General features: G+C 36.5%; 2 protein-coding genes across 2 annotated transcripts; both read left to right on the plus strand.

Annotated features, from left to right (window-relative positions):
• Positions 1 to 1,457: 1,457 nt before the first annotated feature.
• LOC137037422 (tissue alpha-L-fucosidase-like) lies at positions 1,458 to 5,244 on the plus strand. Its single transcript, XM_067411398.1, has 8 exons — positions 1,458 to 2,033; positions 2,132 to 2,266; positions 2,354 to 2,491; positions 2,669 to 2,774; positions 3,735 to 3,935; positions 4,041 to 4,231; positions 4,773 to 4,875; positions 4,983 to 5,244. Exons 1-8 carry the CDS (start codon positions 1,681 to 1,683, stop codon positions 5,112 to 5,114), a joined length of 1,359 nt encoding a protein of 452 aa, XP_067267499.1. The 5' UTR covers positions 1,458 to 1,680; the 3' UTR covers positions 5,115 to 5,244.
• Positions 5,245 to 10,963: 5,719 nt separating this feature from the next.
• Positions 10,964 to 16,178, plus strand: fuca1.2 (alpha-L-fucosidase 1, tandem duplicate 2). The gene is made up of 8 exons (XM_067411130.1): positions 10,964 to 11,479; positions 11,558 to 11,692; positions 12,815 to 12,952; positions 13,130 to 13,235; positions 13,324 to 13,524; positions 13,630 to 13,820; positions 14,256 to 14,358; positions 14,456 to 16,178. The coding sequence occupies exons 1-8, from the start codon at positions 11,127 to 11,129 to the stop codon at positions 14,585 to 14,587; spliced, it is 1,359 nt and encodes a 452-aa protein (XP_067267231.1). The 5' UTR covers positions 10,964 to 11,126; the 3' UTR covers positions 14,588 to 16,178.
• Positions 16,179 to 18,176: the final 1,998 nt, after the last annotated feature.

The following is an 18,176-nucleotide window of genomic DNA, read 5'->3' on the forward strand; positions in this document are numbered from 1 at the left end:
TTACAGTCTTGGTTATTTAGACTATGTATTTGTGTTATTGCAGGGCTCAACGCTAAGGATTTTTCCTACTGGCCCGGCCCCACAACAAAAAATTAATAAAAGTAAAAGACTAGAAAATAGGCCTATAAAATAAGCATAGTTACTGTTTTTGTTGTCTTTGTTACATTTAACCTAAATAAATAGGTTTATGACACCAAAACCCATTAGATTAACTCACTTATATTTTAAATATTGTTAGACAAATAAACAGTAAGTAATAAAATAGTAACAAATAACCAAATTACGAGTAATAGCACAAATAAATACAACAGAAAAACATAAATAAATGATGTAGGTTTAAATTAGATTTTCAGGTACAGAAATTGTAATTAATGTATAGCTAAATATGTAAATTTAGGTTAAACTTTATTAAAGTTAATCAGTCAAGAGCAGTAGATGCATAAAAATGTTTTTAATGTTGAAAATATAATACGTTAAATACTGTTACTTGAAATCATTAAAAATTATTACTGACTTTGTCAGTAGGTGGCACCGAACCACTGTTAATGAGCGAATCAGATAAAACCGATTCATTCAAACGGCTGATTCATTCAGGAAGTGTTGCTCAGAGACGCAAAACAATTCTGTGGACTTTGGAACTATTTTCGTTGGCGAATTAGAGCGAAACGGGCGATTTGGTGTCTTAAATGTAAGTCACTTGATATTAAGTTATTGTTCATTAAACTGTAGGCCTACGCTGAATAAAATCAATATCACATCTGTAATCATGCTAATATTTGGAGAAAAACTATGCTCTTTGTGTAATATTGGTTAACTATATTAAATTATATACATACGAAATATTTACAGGGACATTTTGCCCCTTATCTTGAATTCTGGGGCATTCTAAAGGCATTTTAATAGACAAAGTCACGCAGTGAAAGCGTGCACTCGATGAGTGTTTTTTGATAGTTTTTTAAAAAGTGAGGGGCATACTCGATAATATCAGATCGCTAAATCAGCAATTACGATATCATAGACGATATATATCGCACACCCTACAGCACTGCCCTCATCGGCAAGTGACCGTTCCGTCTACAGTCCCGAGCGTCGTTCACACTGGCCCCGGGCCATCGGGCAGTCCTTATTGTCGAGCCCTGTATTGTTTAGCCTAAACTACCTTTCTTAGTTGCCAAGAAGTTATGAAAGTGAAAATGCTTTTTTCCCTTCATTTTGTTTTTGAAAAAAATAAAAAATAATAATAATAAATATATATATATATATATATATATATATATATTATATTGTTAGGATAAGTATAAATAACTTTTACAGCTTTCATTTATAAACATTTCTCCTTTTATAAAAGAAAAAAATTACAGTGCATTAACCAGTACCGATTCCCGAGCAAATGAGTCTTATGAGTCGGTTCATTTTAGTGAATCAAAAACAAAGAAGAATCGTAAACAACTGTTAATTGCGGTCCCAGTCCCCATCCGATTCCCTGTAGTGGCGAGTTGTTTTGCAGGTAAGTCCTGGGTTGTTGTCACATGTGATGTCATATGATTAAACCAGGAAGCAAATACAAACTTGGTTGCTCGGGTTTTTGGAGATGCATTGTCTAGTCACAAGGTATCGTAAGCCAGCAGAAATTCACTTTTACTGATCACAGTGCCCGAGCTCACGTTATTTGATATCATCATGCAAGTGACTCTGAGTCAGATATCGCTGCTTCTTTGTTTACTATCATGCGCATCAACAAACGGGGCTCGATATACACCAGATTGGGCCAGTCTGGACTCTAGACCTCTGCCTGAATGGTACGACGAGGTAAAGTTCGGGATCTTCGTTCATTGGGGGGTGTTTTCAGTGCCCGCGTTCGGCAGCGAGTGGTTCTGGTGGTACTGGAAGGGCGCACATGAGTCTCAATATGTCCAGTTCATGACTAAAAACTATCCCCCTGGATTCAGCTATACGGACTTCGCACCTGATTTCCACGCGCAGTTTTTTGATCCCGATGAGTGGGCTGATATCTTCGAAGCTTCAGGAGCAAAGTAGGCTACATACTTGTTTACGATATGCGTTAGCAATGAGCCTTTCTGTGTCTGTATACTAAATACATGTAATTTTTTTTAATTATTATTCTTTTCAGATATGTGGTTCTCACATCGAAACACCACGAAGGCTTCACAAATTGGGGGTCGCCAAATTCCTGGAATTGGAATTCTGTTGATAACGGACCTCACAGGGACCTTGTTGGAGATTTAGGCAAGGCAATAAGAAAGAGGTATTGTGTGAATAATTGCAACAAAGGCTATATCTTTGTAAGGTTTTGAGTACTTTTTCTCTATTTTATCCATCCATTTTGTATTAGGTCTCTGCATTATGGACTCTACAACTCTCTGTATGAATGGTTCAATCCCATCTACCTGAGTGACAAGCAAACTGGTTTCAAGACCCAGGAGTATGTTGCTAAAAAAGTTTTGCCAGAACTCACCAATTTGGTCAACAGGTAAATTTGCAGCATCAGTCATGTGATGGTACGGGCTGGAGAACAAAGAACAATTGTTTATGACATAAGGCTGACTGTTCAGTTGTATTTGTCTGTGTAAAGATCAACCTTTACAGCCTACATTGTGTATGTGGTTTTACATTATGAAACGGTTAGTTGATGTTTTTAACATCTCAGGTACAAGCCAGACTTGATTTGGTCAGATGGGGACTGGGAAGCACCTGACACTTATTGGAACTCTACAGAATTCCTCGCCTGGCTCTACAACGACAGTCCAGTCAAAGTGAGATCATCTTGTCATGTCATTTTTATTTTAAAGGTGCCCTAGAATCAAAAATTGAATTTATATTGGCATAGTTAAATAACAAGAGTTCGGTACATGGAAAAGACATACATTGAGTTTCAAATCCCATTGCTTCCTCCTTCTTATATAAATCTCATTTGTTAAAAAGACTTCCGGAAAACACGCGGATCTCAACATAACACCGACTGTTACATAACAGTCGGGATCATTAATATGTACGCCCCCAATATTTGCATATATGCCAGCCCATGATCAAGGCATTAGACAAGGAAAGGCAGTATTAACGTCTGGATCTGTGCACAGACAAGGTAAGCAAGCAAGAACAATAGCGAAAAATGGCAGATGGAGCAATAATAACTGACATGATCCATGATATCATGATATTTTTAGTGATATTTGTAAATTGTCTTTATAAATGTTTCGTTAGCATGTTGCTAATGTACTGTTTAATGTGGTTAAAGTTACCATCGCTTCTTATTGTATTCACGGAGACAAGAGCCGTCGCTATTTTCATTTTTAAACACTTGCAGTCTGTATAATTCATAAACACAACTTCATTCTTTATAAATCTCTCCAACAGTGTAGCATTAGCCGTTAGCCACAGAGCACAGCCTCAAACTCATACAGAATCAAACGTAAACATCAAAATAAATACTTTACTCACATTAGCTGTGTGAACTTTGTAAATGCACTGTAATATAGTCAAGAGCTCGTGTGGCAGGGAGCACGCCATTTAAAGGGGCTGCGCTGTCAAAATCAGTGTATAGTTAATGATGCCCCAAAATAGGCAGTTAAAAAAATTAATTAAATTAATTCACAGACACATTCAGGGGACACCTTAGACTTATATTACATCTTGTGAAAAAGCATTCTTGGGCACCTTTAATATGACAAATTGTAATTCCGATCATAATGACTGCATTATTGCGCTCCTTACAGGATGTGGTGGTGACCAATGACAGATGGGGGGCGGGCTGTTACTGCAAACATGGAGGTTATTACAATTGTGCAGACAAGTTCACTCCCGGACAGCTGCCTAATCACAAGTGGGAGAAATGCCAGTCAGTGGACACATTATCATGGGGGTATCGCCGAAATATGAAGCTAAGCGAACTGATGGATCTACCAAGAATTATAAAGGTGTGATGTGTTGCAGTGTAAATAATATATACAAAAGTTTGTGAAAGTTCATGTGGTGTCTAATGAGTCAAGTAAGTTTTAACCTCTCATATGTTGTGACCACAGGACCTGGTCTACACCGTGGCCTTAGGGGGGAATTACCTGTTGAATGTGGGACCCACAGCAGACGGCGTGATCGCACCTGTCTTTGAGGAACGTCTCAGAGGAATTGGAGCCTGGCTGAAGATCAACGGTGAAGCCATCTATGCAACTAAACCTTGGAGAGTTCAATCTGAGAATGCTACTTCTCTTGTCTGGTGTGTTGATGTTTTTAAACTTCCTCTTTCTATGCCTTACTGTTTCTTTTGAAAAGCTCCAGCTCTGAGCTGCTGTGTACTTATTCTCACTTAATATTCATGAGATAGCTGATAGCTAGGGTTTATATTGTATGCCCTTTACTCCTCAGTTTTCATCATTCCAACGCTCCAGATGGAAGACTGTAGATGTCAAATATTTTTAGGGCAAAAGTTTGTCTTGTTCACATGTTATGTCAGTAAACTGGTCATATGATTGTCATAAATAATTTGAATTCTTTGAACCACTGCAGTCATGTCGACTTTTTTAACGATTTCTTTAGTACCTTTCTGGACTGTGAAAGTGGAGGTTAAATTGCTGTCTATGGATGAGTCAGATTTCATCAAAAGTATCTTAATTTGTGTTCCAAAGATGAACGAAGGTCTTATGGGTTTGGAACATCATAAGGTTGAATAATTAATGACAGAAATTTCATTTTTGCATGAACTAACCCTTTAATTAGCACACTCAATAATTTGTTTTATTTTTTTCCTGTAATTCCAGGTATACTTCAAAAAACACCAGCACTTTATATGCGATCATCACCGCCAATCCCATGCAAAACTTCTTTAAGCTTTTGATGCCCAAAACCTCCAACAGCACAGTGGTAAATATCCATGAATTCATTAGAATTTAGGAGTAAAATGTTATTTTTTGTAAATTAAATAAAATTACTTTTATGATATCATTGAAGTATATTTCCTCTCTATTCAGGTGACTTTGTTGGGGAACCCTGAGCCTTTGAAATGGACTCCTCTACAATCAACAGGACTGACTGTGCAGCTGCCTGAACTGCCTTTCACACCCGCTCAAGCCTGGACCCTCAAGCTGGATGGGGTGGCATAAAGCCTTTAAAACTTTTTAAAAAAGATTTTAATTACATTTGTTTTAAGAAATGTTTGTATAAATCAAGTTTTTATTGTTATCCAGATGATTTGATATGATTGCTCAATAAAAACGCCTGACTGAAAGACACCAAAACCAAATGTCATTTTCAGCTTGTTAATTTCCGGCTTCTCATAATCTGAGATAACATTGCATATTAGATACCTTGGAACCTAGGGCTAAAATGGAAACATAATTTCAACTGATGCTAGTTTCATTTTATTATTTGCCTATTCAAACTGATAAGACTGATAAAAGTGAAGAAAATCATTCTTTGTAATAGACCGTTGGCTGAACGTCTGATGCGTACATATGGCACACTTAAGGGTTAGTTCACCCAAAAATGAAAATTCTGTCATTAAGTACTTACCCTCATATCATTCAACATCCGTCAGACCTTCGTTCATCTTTGGAACACAAATTAAGATATTCTTTCATAAAATCCAATGGCTCAGTGAGGCCTGCATTGATAGCAAGACAATTAACACTTTCAAATGCCCAGAAAGCTACTAAAGATGTATTTACAACAGTTAATGTGACTACAGCGGTTCAACCTTAATGTTATGAAGTGACAAGAATACTTTTTGTGTGCCAAAAAAAATGACTTTATTCAACAATATCTAGTGATGGGCGATTTCAAAACACTGCTTCATGAAGCTTCGAAGCTTTACGAATCTTTTGTTTTGAATCAATGGTTTGGAGCGTGTATCGAACTGTCGAAGTCACGTGATTTCAGTAAACGAGGCTTCGTTATGTCATAAATGTTTCAAAATTTCGATGGTTCGCCACTGGACGGCGTGACTTTGGCAGTTTGATACACGCTCTGAACCACTGATTCGAAACAAAAGATGCGTTAAGCTTCGAAGTATGTTTTGAAATCACTAGATAATGTTGAATGAAGTCGTTATTTTGTTTTTTTGCCGCACAAAAAGTATTCTCGTCACTTCATAACATTAAGGTTAAACCACTGTAGTCACATTAACTGTTTTAAATACGTCTTTAGTAGCTTTCTCGGCATTCAAAGTGTTAATTATCTTGCTGGCAATGCAGGCCTCACTGAGCCATCGGATTTTATGAAAAATATCTTAATTTGTGTTCCGAAGATGAACGAAGGTCTTACGGGTGTGGAACGACATGAGGGTGAGTAATTAATTACAGTGATGGCGAGATGAAGCCTCATGAAGCATTGAAGCTTTTCAGCCAAGTGGTTCACAAAAGGGTTCATTTCTCGAGGCTTCATTTGCTCACAATACCACCTGGTGGACAAAGAATGTAAAACAAGTAGGAACATTACAGATGACCTGATGTGATCTGATACACTTTAAAACCACACAATCTGTGGTGATCTCATGGGTTTATATACAGAGATGGGTGTAAATACATGGAAATGTATTTAAAATACAAATACAAAATACTGTGTGGAAAAATGTATTTAAATACAAATACAGTATTTTGTATTTTGAAAATACACAAAATACATGTGAAATTGAAGATTCAGTGCAGGTATCCCTATTAGGCTGAAATCTATCTGGGCCTATTCTGAATGCCAAAAAGCATTTAGATGTGTGCAGCTACTTAAAAACTTACCTCATTTCTGCTCTCTCTGTCATTCTCTCTCTCTTTCTTAAGTGCTTGCTTCCTTGCTGGTAATTACAAATAAACTTATGTAGTGCAAAATAGCAGCCATTTACTGCATATACTTACTTCTGACAAGGTTATAATGTAGTCTATTACTTATGGTGAACACTACTAAAAAAACTGTAAAACTGTGGGAACCTTTTCTGCTATATAGCAAAGAATAGGGATGGGTGATATGACCAAAATCTTAATTTTACTTCACAGTAACAATATATGGCATGGTTTCACAATTATCAATATCAGTTGTGATACCACAGCAAAAACTGAATTTCAAACTCTTTTGATGCTTTTTTTTACGCAAGTAGTATAGTAACTTTTATATTTATTTAATGTTTATTTGTTTCTATATACATAATTAGAAAATATAAAGTTTATCTAAAATAAAAACTTTTTTAATTAGAAATCATTTGGCACTTTTTTTTGGTGAACAATAAAACTAAAAGTGTAGTGTATTTTTCATCATTGTCATCACAAATGCACACAATCACTACACTAAACTGATGGAGACAGACAATGATTAACCTAATTATTTCATTTCTACATAAACAATTTTGCATAGATGGGTAAACACAATCACAATTTGGAAATGTGTCCAGTTACATTTTCATAAAGCACCATGTTTGTAAAATTTAAAATGATTACATTTACAAAATAAGCCTGCATAGCAGAAATAATGAATAAAGTAATGGTCGTGTTTAATACAATCGTTAATTGAAATAAAATAATTAATGAATTAAAAAACATATAACACATTGTTCAATTTAGTGTTATACATATCATATTAATATGTTTGTTCTAATGTCACAAGTCACAATTTCAAGTTTACTGGTCATGAAACCCCCCTGTTTTACCCTGGTCGTTCACACCTCTGAGTTTCAAAAAGTCTGTGGAAATGGGCGTGTAAAGCTCTGGAAAAGTGGGAGTGTAGAGGGGGAGAAGAGGGGAGAGAACAACCAATGAAACAGAGACATACAACACACTCATTATACAGAATAATGAATATTAATATATGAGCACGGAGAAAATGTCAACAAACTCCCAAGCCCAAGGGAGAAATGCGAAAGAATATTTAATAGGGCTAATAATAGGCTACTTTGATTACATTTACGAGCACTGCTCTCAAAATCAGTCTTTTAAGAATAATCGTGTCGTTGCGTTCAGATGGGCTACACCACTGTATCAGTGTCCAGTTTGCACTTATAATTCATTTGAAGAAGACTTGATGAAATATGTGTGCATAACTACATCGTGCTGGTTAATGTTTGGTGCAGGAGAATGTGTGAAATAAAAACTTTAAACACAGATACTTTATTCTGTATGAGCTATGTGTCACGTGGCTAGTGTTATTAAACTCATCGTGGAGCTCTGCGCTGAAACCGATCATATGCGCACTCCGCCTGTATATCATAAAAACAATCGTATTTTTCATGTGTTCATATTCAAACTCCAGTTCTGTTCAAAATACAAACAACACACGTGCTGCTGTGCTGAAGGAAATGGTCTACGGCTCGCATGTTTGAACGCATCTAGAGCAGGCAGAGGAGAATGAGCCGCACTTTTGTGACATTTGAATTCTCCGCTGTAATGCGATCTCACGCAAACATATTTTCTATTTGTGCTGGTAGATTACAGCAAAACAATCCACATGCACACAAACCTCTGCTCTGGTCGCGTCTCAGGAAAACACATTGTGTTGTAGCACTGAGGAAACAAACACCTACGATATGTCTCTGAATGACAAGAGACCGAGGCGAGAAAAGTGATACTTCCTCATATCGTATGCATACTACAGCGCAGTGATTGGACTGAATGAGCTTTATGTCATGAATATATGTCGAGAATCGCTCGAAACGGTCTACGTCAGCATGTTCGAAAGTACACGATGACGTCAGATTTTGTGACATTGCTCCGACTCGGCTTTTCAAACATGAAGACAGAAATCGCTCTGAAAAATGCAAAAATAACTATTTTTCACTTATGAATAACATTAATGAGTACCTTTAGTGTTTTCAATGATGTGCAGCCTATACATATCTGTTTACATCTCAAAAAAAGTGTTTTGGGGTTTCATGACCCTTTAACTTGATTATTTGGTTAGGGTTTAAGAAGTGTATTAAAAACTTTTTCACATGTGTCGTCAAAATGACCCACAACCTAATCGGTTTACATGTGAAGAAATCCATTTATTCACAAACTTCTCACGAGACGAGTGTTTGACATAGTATAAGAGGTGTTTGACAAATTATTCGGCAAACTACTTCCTCTCATCGCTGCTTTTTGGTGGTTTGGAGAACAATTACTCAGAGTCGCCCTCTGTCGTTTCACTGAATTATACAACGGAGAGCACGTCAAGCATAAAAGCCTCGTAGGTTTACTGAGGAGCGCACGCAGTAAGCAGGTTCATGGCATACAGCCATGCGAATTGCGAAAGAATAAAAAAGGCTTCAACTGCACAAAGCTAAAGAGAAAGCGGAAAGTCCTATCTATGTAAACGATTTAGAAAAAGTTCCATCGATTCACAATTTATATCATCGCTACGAATCTACGATATTGTCATATGATATCACCCATCCCTAACATGCAGTAAGGTTAATGCTTCAAACACAACTAGCTGATGCATGAAAACAACACCCTGATAAAGAGGATGACTGTCTCAAAGTATTTTGAGTATTTTGAAAATACAAAAATACTCATCTTAAATGTATTTAAATACAAATTACATTTGATTTTTTCCAAAGGCTTTAAAATACAAAATACAAAATAGTATTTTGTATTTCAAATACATATTTTAAATACATGTATCTGAAATACTGCCCATCCCTGTTTATATATCTGTCAAAATATCGCGCAAAGATTTGAACCAGTCAGGCAAAAGCGAGGCTTCGAATATCATCAATGACGTCACTGATCTAAAACGATACAAGCTTCGATACGCGCTTCACTGAAAGCTTTCGGGATTTCCCGACACACGCTCTGAAGTCTCGGCACAGACTTTAACATCACTAATTAATGACACAATTTTAATTTTTGGGTGAACTAACCCTTTAACTGGAAACACTTAAGGATTCTCAAAGTCGTCATCTGACTGGTTGAATTCTACAGGATGTCCGGGAGACGTGTGTGTCGCGTTCTTTAATGGCCCGCCTGGAAACAAATGCCATGATGCCAAACCCCCTCTTGGAAGACGAAACCTGTTGTGTTTACAACTGTAATGAGCTCTTTCCAGGTACAACTAAACGCTAGATTTTTAAAAGTATGTGAAGCTTGTTATTGTGGGAACATCGACTTTACATTTTAACGCCCCTAAACATGACGCAGAAAAAAATGTGATTGGTTGCGTTACATGTCAGTCAAACGTCCTCTTGAGCGGGCTTTGGCCAATGAAAGCTGCGATTCAGACCTACTGCCTTCAGTCTGAAGGTCTGGGTCTTTATGGTCTGGCAACTGAGGCAGTGTATGTTCTACTGGTAGCTACAGTAATTACCAGTTTAATCATTTTCCCTTCATATTTTTTTGTGGAATAGAAAAAAATATTTAATTATTTGTTGGAATTAAAATATTAATTTGTATTGGAAACATTACTGGGAAAGCAGGGTAACGTTGGGTTTAGTATACTTTTGCAGCGGCCAATTATGGATTATGTTTAAATAAATATTTTTTATATTTTAATGTACACTTCTTAGGGACCATGTCAACGGTCTTGTCATTTCATTTGTTTAATTAGTTAACAGTGTTATTGTCATCATGAACCTAAAAACATGCTGAGTTGAATTTTTTTTTTTTTTTTTTTTTCAAAAGAAAAGTTAGCCAATATTTATTCAGGCTATAATGTATACCAGTCTATGATGTATACATACATTTTTAGACTAGCCTATAAACATTACTTTTGCTACTTACCATGAGGTTATTCAAGTCTTATTGCTTATTTTTTTATTTTGTTTTTGAGAAGGCAATTAAAAACATTTTGTTTTAAATTAAAATATTAAAGTTAGTAAAACTGCCATTTCCCCTTTTACAAAAGGGAACATTTAAAGTGGCAGCGAAACGAAACCTGTTTCTTTCACCAGTATAGTCGATAACCCGTTATATTCTTTGGTTCCTCATCCATTGTTACGAGTGGTTTAAAGGTAAGTCATGTGTTGTAGTCACATGTTTCATGTCATATGGTTAACCAGGAAATACAAACTTGTTTTCTGGATTTGCATTATGTTGAATCATAAGTTATGTAGGCAGAAATATCTAGTGCGGAAATCGGTGCATGCTGACATTCATGCATTGGGTTCACTTTTACTGATCACAGTGCACGAGCTTTGCGTCTGTAAGTTGTGATCAATCATGCAAGTGACTCTGAGTCAGATATCGCTGCTTCTTTGTTTACTATCATGCGCATCATCGGTCGGGGCTCGATATACACCAGATTGGGCCAGTCTGGACTCCAGACCTCTGCCTGAATGGTACGACGAGGTGAAGTTCGGGATCTTCGTTCATTGGGGGGTGTTTTCAGTGCCTGCGTTCGGCAGCGAGTGGTTCTGGTGGAACTGGAAGGGCGCACATAGTATTAAATATATCCTGTTCATGATCAAAAACTATCCCCCTGGATTCAGCTATACGGACTTCGCACCTGATTTCCACGCGCAGTTTTTTGATCCTGTTGAGTGGGCTGATATCTTCGAAGCTTCAGGAGCAAAGTAGGCGATAAGCGTTTGGCAGTGATGCTCCCTGTGTTTGTTTTACGTATTTATAATTTAGTTTTTCATTCTTTTCAGATATGTGGTCCTCACATCGAAACACCACGAAGGCTTCACAAATTGGGGGTCCCCAAATTCCTGGAATTGGAATTCTGTTGATAATGGACCTCACAGGGACCTTGTTGGAGATTTAGGCAAGGCAATAAGAAAGAGGTAGTGTTTGCTTCTTTGTCTGCGGAGATAATGTTACAAATGCTACATTATACTTTCAACGCGGAAATAAGCTTTTTTCCTGCAAATGTTTTCATTAGGGGAAAACCATTACACAACATAGGCTACATATGCATAATAATCTAATAGATAGACCTCGTACATCTTACAACAAAAATCAGTCATTTAACTATTACATAAATGATCTTTTTCAACAACAGATGTCTTCTTTTACTGTTCTTTATAGAAATTATATAAATATAGAATATAGAAATTATGTATAGAAAAGAAAAGTAACAAAAAATAAAACTTTGTTAAACCAGTCTATCTTAAAAAATAGCCATATACGACATGAATCGCATTACAAACTTTGATTTGAAGCAAAAAAGTATTCGAAAATCTGACAAAAAGACAACTGTGAGGCTTTAATGAGGAAAACAACTACAATCCCATGAACCAGTGCAAATGACATCTGAATTAAAAACAATGAATATAAAACTATTGATTTAAAAATTTTGATTATAGATAATGATGCAATATATTTTACGTTTATTGCAAAATATATTGCATATATTTAAGAAGTTTAAGTGCATATTGTATAAGGAACGGAGTGCTTCATGGGAGTGGGCGGGCGCTTGCAGAATCATGGGTATTGTAGTTTTTCTCCAATAAATTCACTGTTAAACGTGATTATTTAAAATAATATTGGCACACGGCTTCAACAAAGGCATAGCATTGATTAATAACCTTATAGTAGCTCACAGTAGGTTTGTCTTTAAAGGTCATAAGTTATCGATAAAAATCAATTCCTCTATTGAGAAAATGAATAGGATTTTTATTTCTGCAATCTGGGTAAATAACTAGAATAATGACAAAGTGAAGTAAACGGTAAAACAATTTACACCGCAAACCAGTGTGTTTATTATTACAATGATACATTAATATGATATTAAATACCAGTTTATCAGTCATAACAGACTGCTTGTACAACTTTGGCTCACACAAAGCCTTGCACATTCATAAATTAAAAGTGGTTGTGACTGACTACCCTTATGTTAAAAGTAAAGTGGATAGAACATTTTCTTTTCTGAATTTTATCCAAAACTGCTTAATTTGTTGTATTAGGTCTCTGCATTATGGACTCTACAACTCTCTGTATGAATGGTTCAATCCCATCTACCTGAGTGACAAGCAAACTGGTTTCAAGACCCAGGAGTATGTTGCTAAAAAAGTTTTGCCAGAACTCACCAATTTGGTCAACAGGTAAATTTGCAGCATCAGTCATGTGATGGTACAGGCTGGAGAACAAAGAACAATTGTTTATGACATAAGGCTGACTGTTAAGTTGTATTTGTCTGTGTAAAGATCAACCTTTACAGCCTACATTGTGTATGTGGTTTTACATTATGAAACGGTTAGTTGATGTTTTTAACATCTCAGGTACAAGCCAGACTTGATTTGGTCAGATGGGGACTGGGAAGCACCTGACACTTATTGGAACTCTACAGAATTCCTCGCCTGGCTCTACAACGACAGTCCAGTCAAAGTGAGATCATCTTGTCATGTCATTTTTTATTTTAATATGTCAAATTGTAATTCCGATCATAATGACTGCATTATTGCGCTCCTTACAGGATGTGGTGGTGACCAATGACAGATGGGGGGCGGGCTGTTACTGCAAACATGGAGGTTATTACAATTGTGCAGACAAGTTCACTCCCGGACAGCTGCCTAATCACAAGTGGGAGAAATGCCAGTCAGTGGACACATTATCATGGGGGTATCGCCGAAATATGAAGCTAAGCGAACTGATGGATCTACCAAGAATTATAAAGGTGTGATGTGTTGCAGTGTAAATAATATATACAAAAGTTTGTGAAAGTTCATGTGGTGTCTAATGAGTCAAGTAAGTTTTAACCTCTCATATGTTGTGACCACAGGACCTGGTCTACACCGTGGCCTTAGGGGGGAATTACCTGTTGAATGTGGGACCCACAGCAGACGGCGTGATCGCACCTGTCTTTGAGGAACGTCTCAGAGGAATTGGAGCCTGGCTGAAGATCAACGGTGAAGCCATCTATGCAACTAAACCTTGGAGAGTTCAATCTGAGAATGCTACTTCTCTTGTCTGGTGTGTTGATGTTTTTTAACTTCCTCTTATCTTTCTGTGCCTCACAGTTCAAAACTGTGAGGCAAAAACTTTCAGAAGCTCCAGCTGTGAAAGCAATGTCACCTAGAGACCTTGATTAGTATAACAGGAACCATGTGAGAAAGTTATAATGTAAGATGTGTAGGCCACTGCATAAATTATGACCAATCATAAGTGCATCACTTAAAGTAATATGAGGAAAGCTGATATGGGTAGGATGTAGTAAAATATTTGAAATCTAGAGTGAGCACAAACTTTTACCCTGAAATGTAGACAGATCATATGATTTTTGTAAGCAACCTGTTTCTCTGCCTCTTTCTGGAGTTTTAATTTAGTCTTATTTAGCCTGTAGTGTAGTTAAAATGAATGAAGTTTCACAGCTTTAATAGAATGTTTTACATTTTCCTGTAATTCCAGGTATACTTCAAAAAACACCAGCACTTTATATGCGATCATCACCGCCAATCCAATGCAAAACTTCTTTAAGCTTTCGATGCCCAAAACCTCCAGCAGCACAGTGGTAAATATCCATGAATTCATTAGAATTTAGGACTAAAATGTTATTTTTTGATATGACATCAATAAATAATCTTTGTTTTTTTTGCAACTCTGTTCAGGTGACTTTGTTGGGGAACCCTGAGCCTTTGAAATGGACTCCTCTACAATCAACAGGACTGACTGTGCAGCTGCCTGAACTGCCTTTCACACCCGCTCAAGCCTGGACCCTCAAGCTGGACGGGGTGGCATAAAGCCTTTAAAACCACTGGAGATTTTAATGAAAATGGCAGGGATGTGATTTTTGTTGTTGTATAAATATTTATACAGATTTCTGTATTTTCTTACTTGAGAAGTATGACCCATGTGAACCGCAAAATGGTCATGATTATTAAACAAACTGCAAAATGCTGAATTTTCAAATACATTTATTACAGCCAGCGCTAAGTGAGAATACAAATTGTCAATGGCAAGTATACTGTATGAAACTGTTACTCGCCTGTTGGTGCGATTTATCAAATCTAAAAGACTTTATAAATATATAGTCTGATCTGCTCCACATGAACTCCATGTCTGCAAGTGCTGTGCATTTGAAAACACACAACAGCCATCTTTGTGGATTTGTAATGAGAATCGCTTGTAAATCTGTTATCAACAAAAGAGAAGCACTACTGTGGGTTTCTGCCTAAAGAAAAGCTTTGTGGTTTATCATTTGAAAGCAAAGAAACCAACAAAGCCATAAATATTAGTATTGTAATTGTACTGTTCTGTAAAATTAAATATTCATTAAAGGTGCCCTAGATTGTTTTTTTACAAGATGTAATATAAGTCTAAGGTGTCCCCTGAATGTGTCTGTGAAGTTTCAGCTCAAAATACCCCATAGATTTTTTTAATTCATTTTTTTAACTGCCTGTTTTGGGGCATCATTAACTATGCACTGATTTTTTCAGCACGGCCCCTTTAAGAGATGCGTTCCCTCTGCCCCACGAGCTCTCGACTATATATACATCGCATAAACAAAGTTCACACAGCTAATATAACCCTCAAATGGATCTTTACAAGATGTTCGTCATGCATGCTGCATGCATGCTTCGAATTATGTGAGTAAAGTATTTATTTTGATGGTTACATTTGATTTTGTGTGAGTTTTGAGGCTATGCTCTGTGGCTAAAGCTAACATTACAGAGAGATTTATAAAGAATGAAGTTGTGTTTATGCATTATACAGACTGCACGTGTTTAAAAATGAAAATAGCAACGACTTTCGTTTCCGTGAATACAGTAAGAAACGATGGTAACTTTAACCACATTTAACAGTACATTAGCAACATGCTAACGAAACATCTAGAAAAACAATTTACAAATATCACTAAAAATATCATGATATCATGGATCATGTCAGTTATTATTGCTCCATCTGCCATTTTTCGCTGTTGTTCTTTCTGGCTTACCTTGTCTGTGCACAGATCCAGACGTTAATACTGCCTTTCCTTGTCTAATGCATCAAATGGGCTGGCATTATGCAAATATTGGGGTCATACATATTAATGATCCCGACTGTTACGTAACAGTCGGTGTTATGTTGAGATCCGAGTGTTTTCCGGAAGTCTTTTAAACAAATGAGATTTACATAAGAAGGAGGAAACAATGGGGTTTGAAACTCAATGCATGTCATTTCCATGTACTGAACTCTTGTTATTCAACTATGCCGAGGTAAATTCAAATTCTGATTCTAGGGCACCTTTAATATATTTACTTTTTTTGCAATGCATTTCTTTTAATAAAGTTTTGTTTAAATCAAGTTTTTTATTTTTTGTAGAGTATTTGATTGCTCAAATAAAATGACCAATTTTATCATTGCATTTAATGGTTTATCATCACATGTTATATTCCTAGGAACACATGGTTAAAATTGAAATGTAATTTCAGCTGAAGTTAGTTATTTTACTATTTAAAAAAAAAAAAAAAAAAGCAAACAAATATTATATAAAACTTAAGTCATGTATAATATTTAAATTATATACACTGTACATTTGATACATTTCTTTAAATTAGGACAGATTTTGTATTTCTTTTTGGAACTAATGAATCATAGGCCTCATTGATCTAAGGATAAAGTTCATCTCTGTGAAAAAGAAATGCTGTAATACTCAAAAAAGTTTGTTTGTGTACATGAACGTGTGTATGTGGTAGTGCAAATGTGCATGCACAGTTCCGAAGCCTTTATCTTTGCAAGCACACGTGAATTTGTGCCATTTTGTACAAAACAAACTTCCTGGTTAAACATTAAAGCACACTAGTGTGATAAACTATATTTTCCCCCAAATTTTATTGAATATTGACAAAATTATCCACAAATACTTATTTTACTTAAAAACAGGTGCATTTACAAGCTATGAGGCCACGATCAATGAGTTTCAAAAAGGAATACAAAAGCTGTCCTAATAGAAAACAAGCTGAACAAAAAGATTGTAGCGAATTAACTCAAAGGGGAAATATTAATAATTATTCATAACTCATTATGATTATTAATTATGATTAATTATGAATATGCAAATACGTTAATCAGATTAACTGGACATAGCTACATTAAAATTAATATTACAATCAGTTAACCTGTTCGTCCAGTGAACGCTCAGTGTTGATTGTTTATTAATTCTATGAAATGTTAATTTCCAAGTTATGGAAAAATAATATTTCTTATTGTACTGTACTACTCAGAGCAGGTAGTCCGGATCTATCACTTAAGCGGCAATTCATTAGCAGACGGAGTCAGAACCAAACATGTCCTGTGCACAATCTTTATTAACTAACTCACAAACACATAACTAAACTAACAAACACGTAACATAACATACACAAAGGGTCACACACACATACACAAGTCAGAATGAGTAATGATAGAGTTGAACCGGAAGAGATGCTGTTACTAGAGCTACATGAAATGTCAAAGGCAATCTGGAAAGGAATCATCAGTTTCCTCAGCAATAGCAACGGTACATCTTACAAATTAATACTAAATTGCTATTTAGTGTTAAAATGTACGATACTTGCAAGGTGCCCTTAGGCTGAGGAGCATCGGCTCTGCCATCTGAGGAGAGGTCTTGAGGATTCAGCCCGGAGTTTTTATCAGTCTTGTCCATGTTGGATGAGGAGCACATGGCTTGTTTGTAGGCCGAGGCCTACAGGCCTTGCAGGCCTCGCCTAGGCCGGCTGCAAGGACAGTCCGTTCGGTCGTTCAGGAGCAAGGAGAAAGAGAGGGAGTGGCACTATCCACTGACTTTTAACCTCTGGTCAAAGCCAACCTCTTAGGAATGATGTGGGCCAATGAGGATGTTGTATTTCCGGGTGACATACACCTCCCCTTGTTGGGGCTTTTATGACCGATTAAGATTAAACTGGCTGAGATTTGAAGAAGGACTATTACAAGATCCTTGTAATACTTATGTGTTGCGCAGGTATGGACATACCGCATACACAAACATTCAAATCTTCCCACTGGGAACCCGTAGACACTAAACATGGCATGATTGAAGTTACCTTGCATGTCATACCACTTAAAAATCATAAAACATGTAAATACGATGAGTACAATACAACAACAGTAATAATGGATACCATTTCATGAGAAGGGTTCATTTATAGCACAGTCTGTCTATACATTAATGCCATAGAGTCTGTGTTCTGTGTGGAAAATGCAGGGAAGATGCAGATTTTCTGTGTCTCTACTCTGTTCTCCATGCGGCAACCACATTCCTCAGCGCAATAAACTTGTAACTGAAAATTTCCCGGGGGATGGGGACAGACTCCAGAGTGAGCTTAAACTATTGGTTAACTAACCAAT

The sequence above is a fragment of the Chanodichthys erythropterus genome, chromosome 15 (assembly GCF_024489055.1).
Source record: "Chanodichthys erythropterus isolate Z2021 chromosome 15, ASM2448905v1, whole genome shotgun sequence".
Classification (NCBI taxonomy): domain Eukaryota; kingdom Metazoa; phylum Chordata; class Actinopteri; order Cypriniformes; family Xenocyprididae; genus Chanodichthys; species Chanodichthys erythropterus.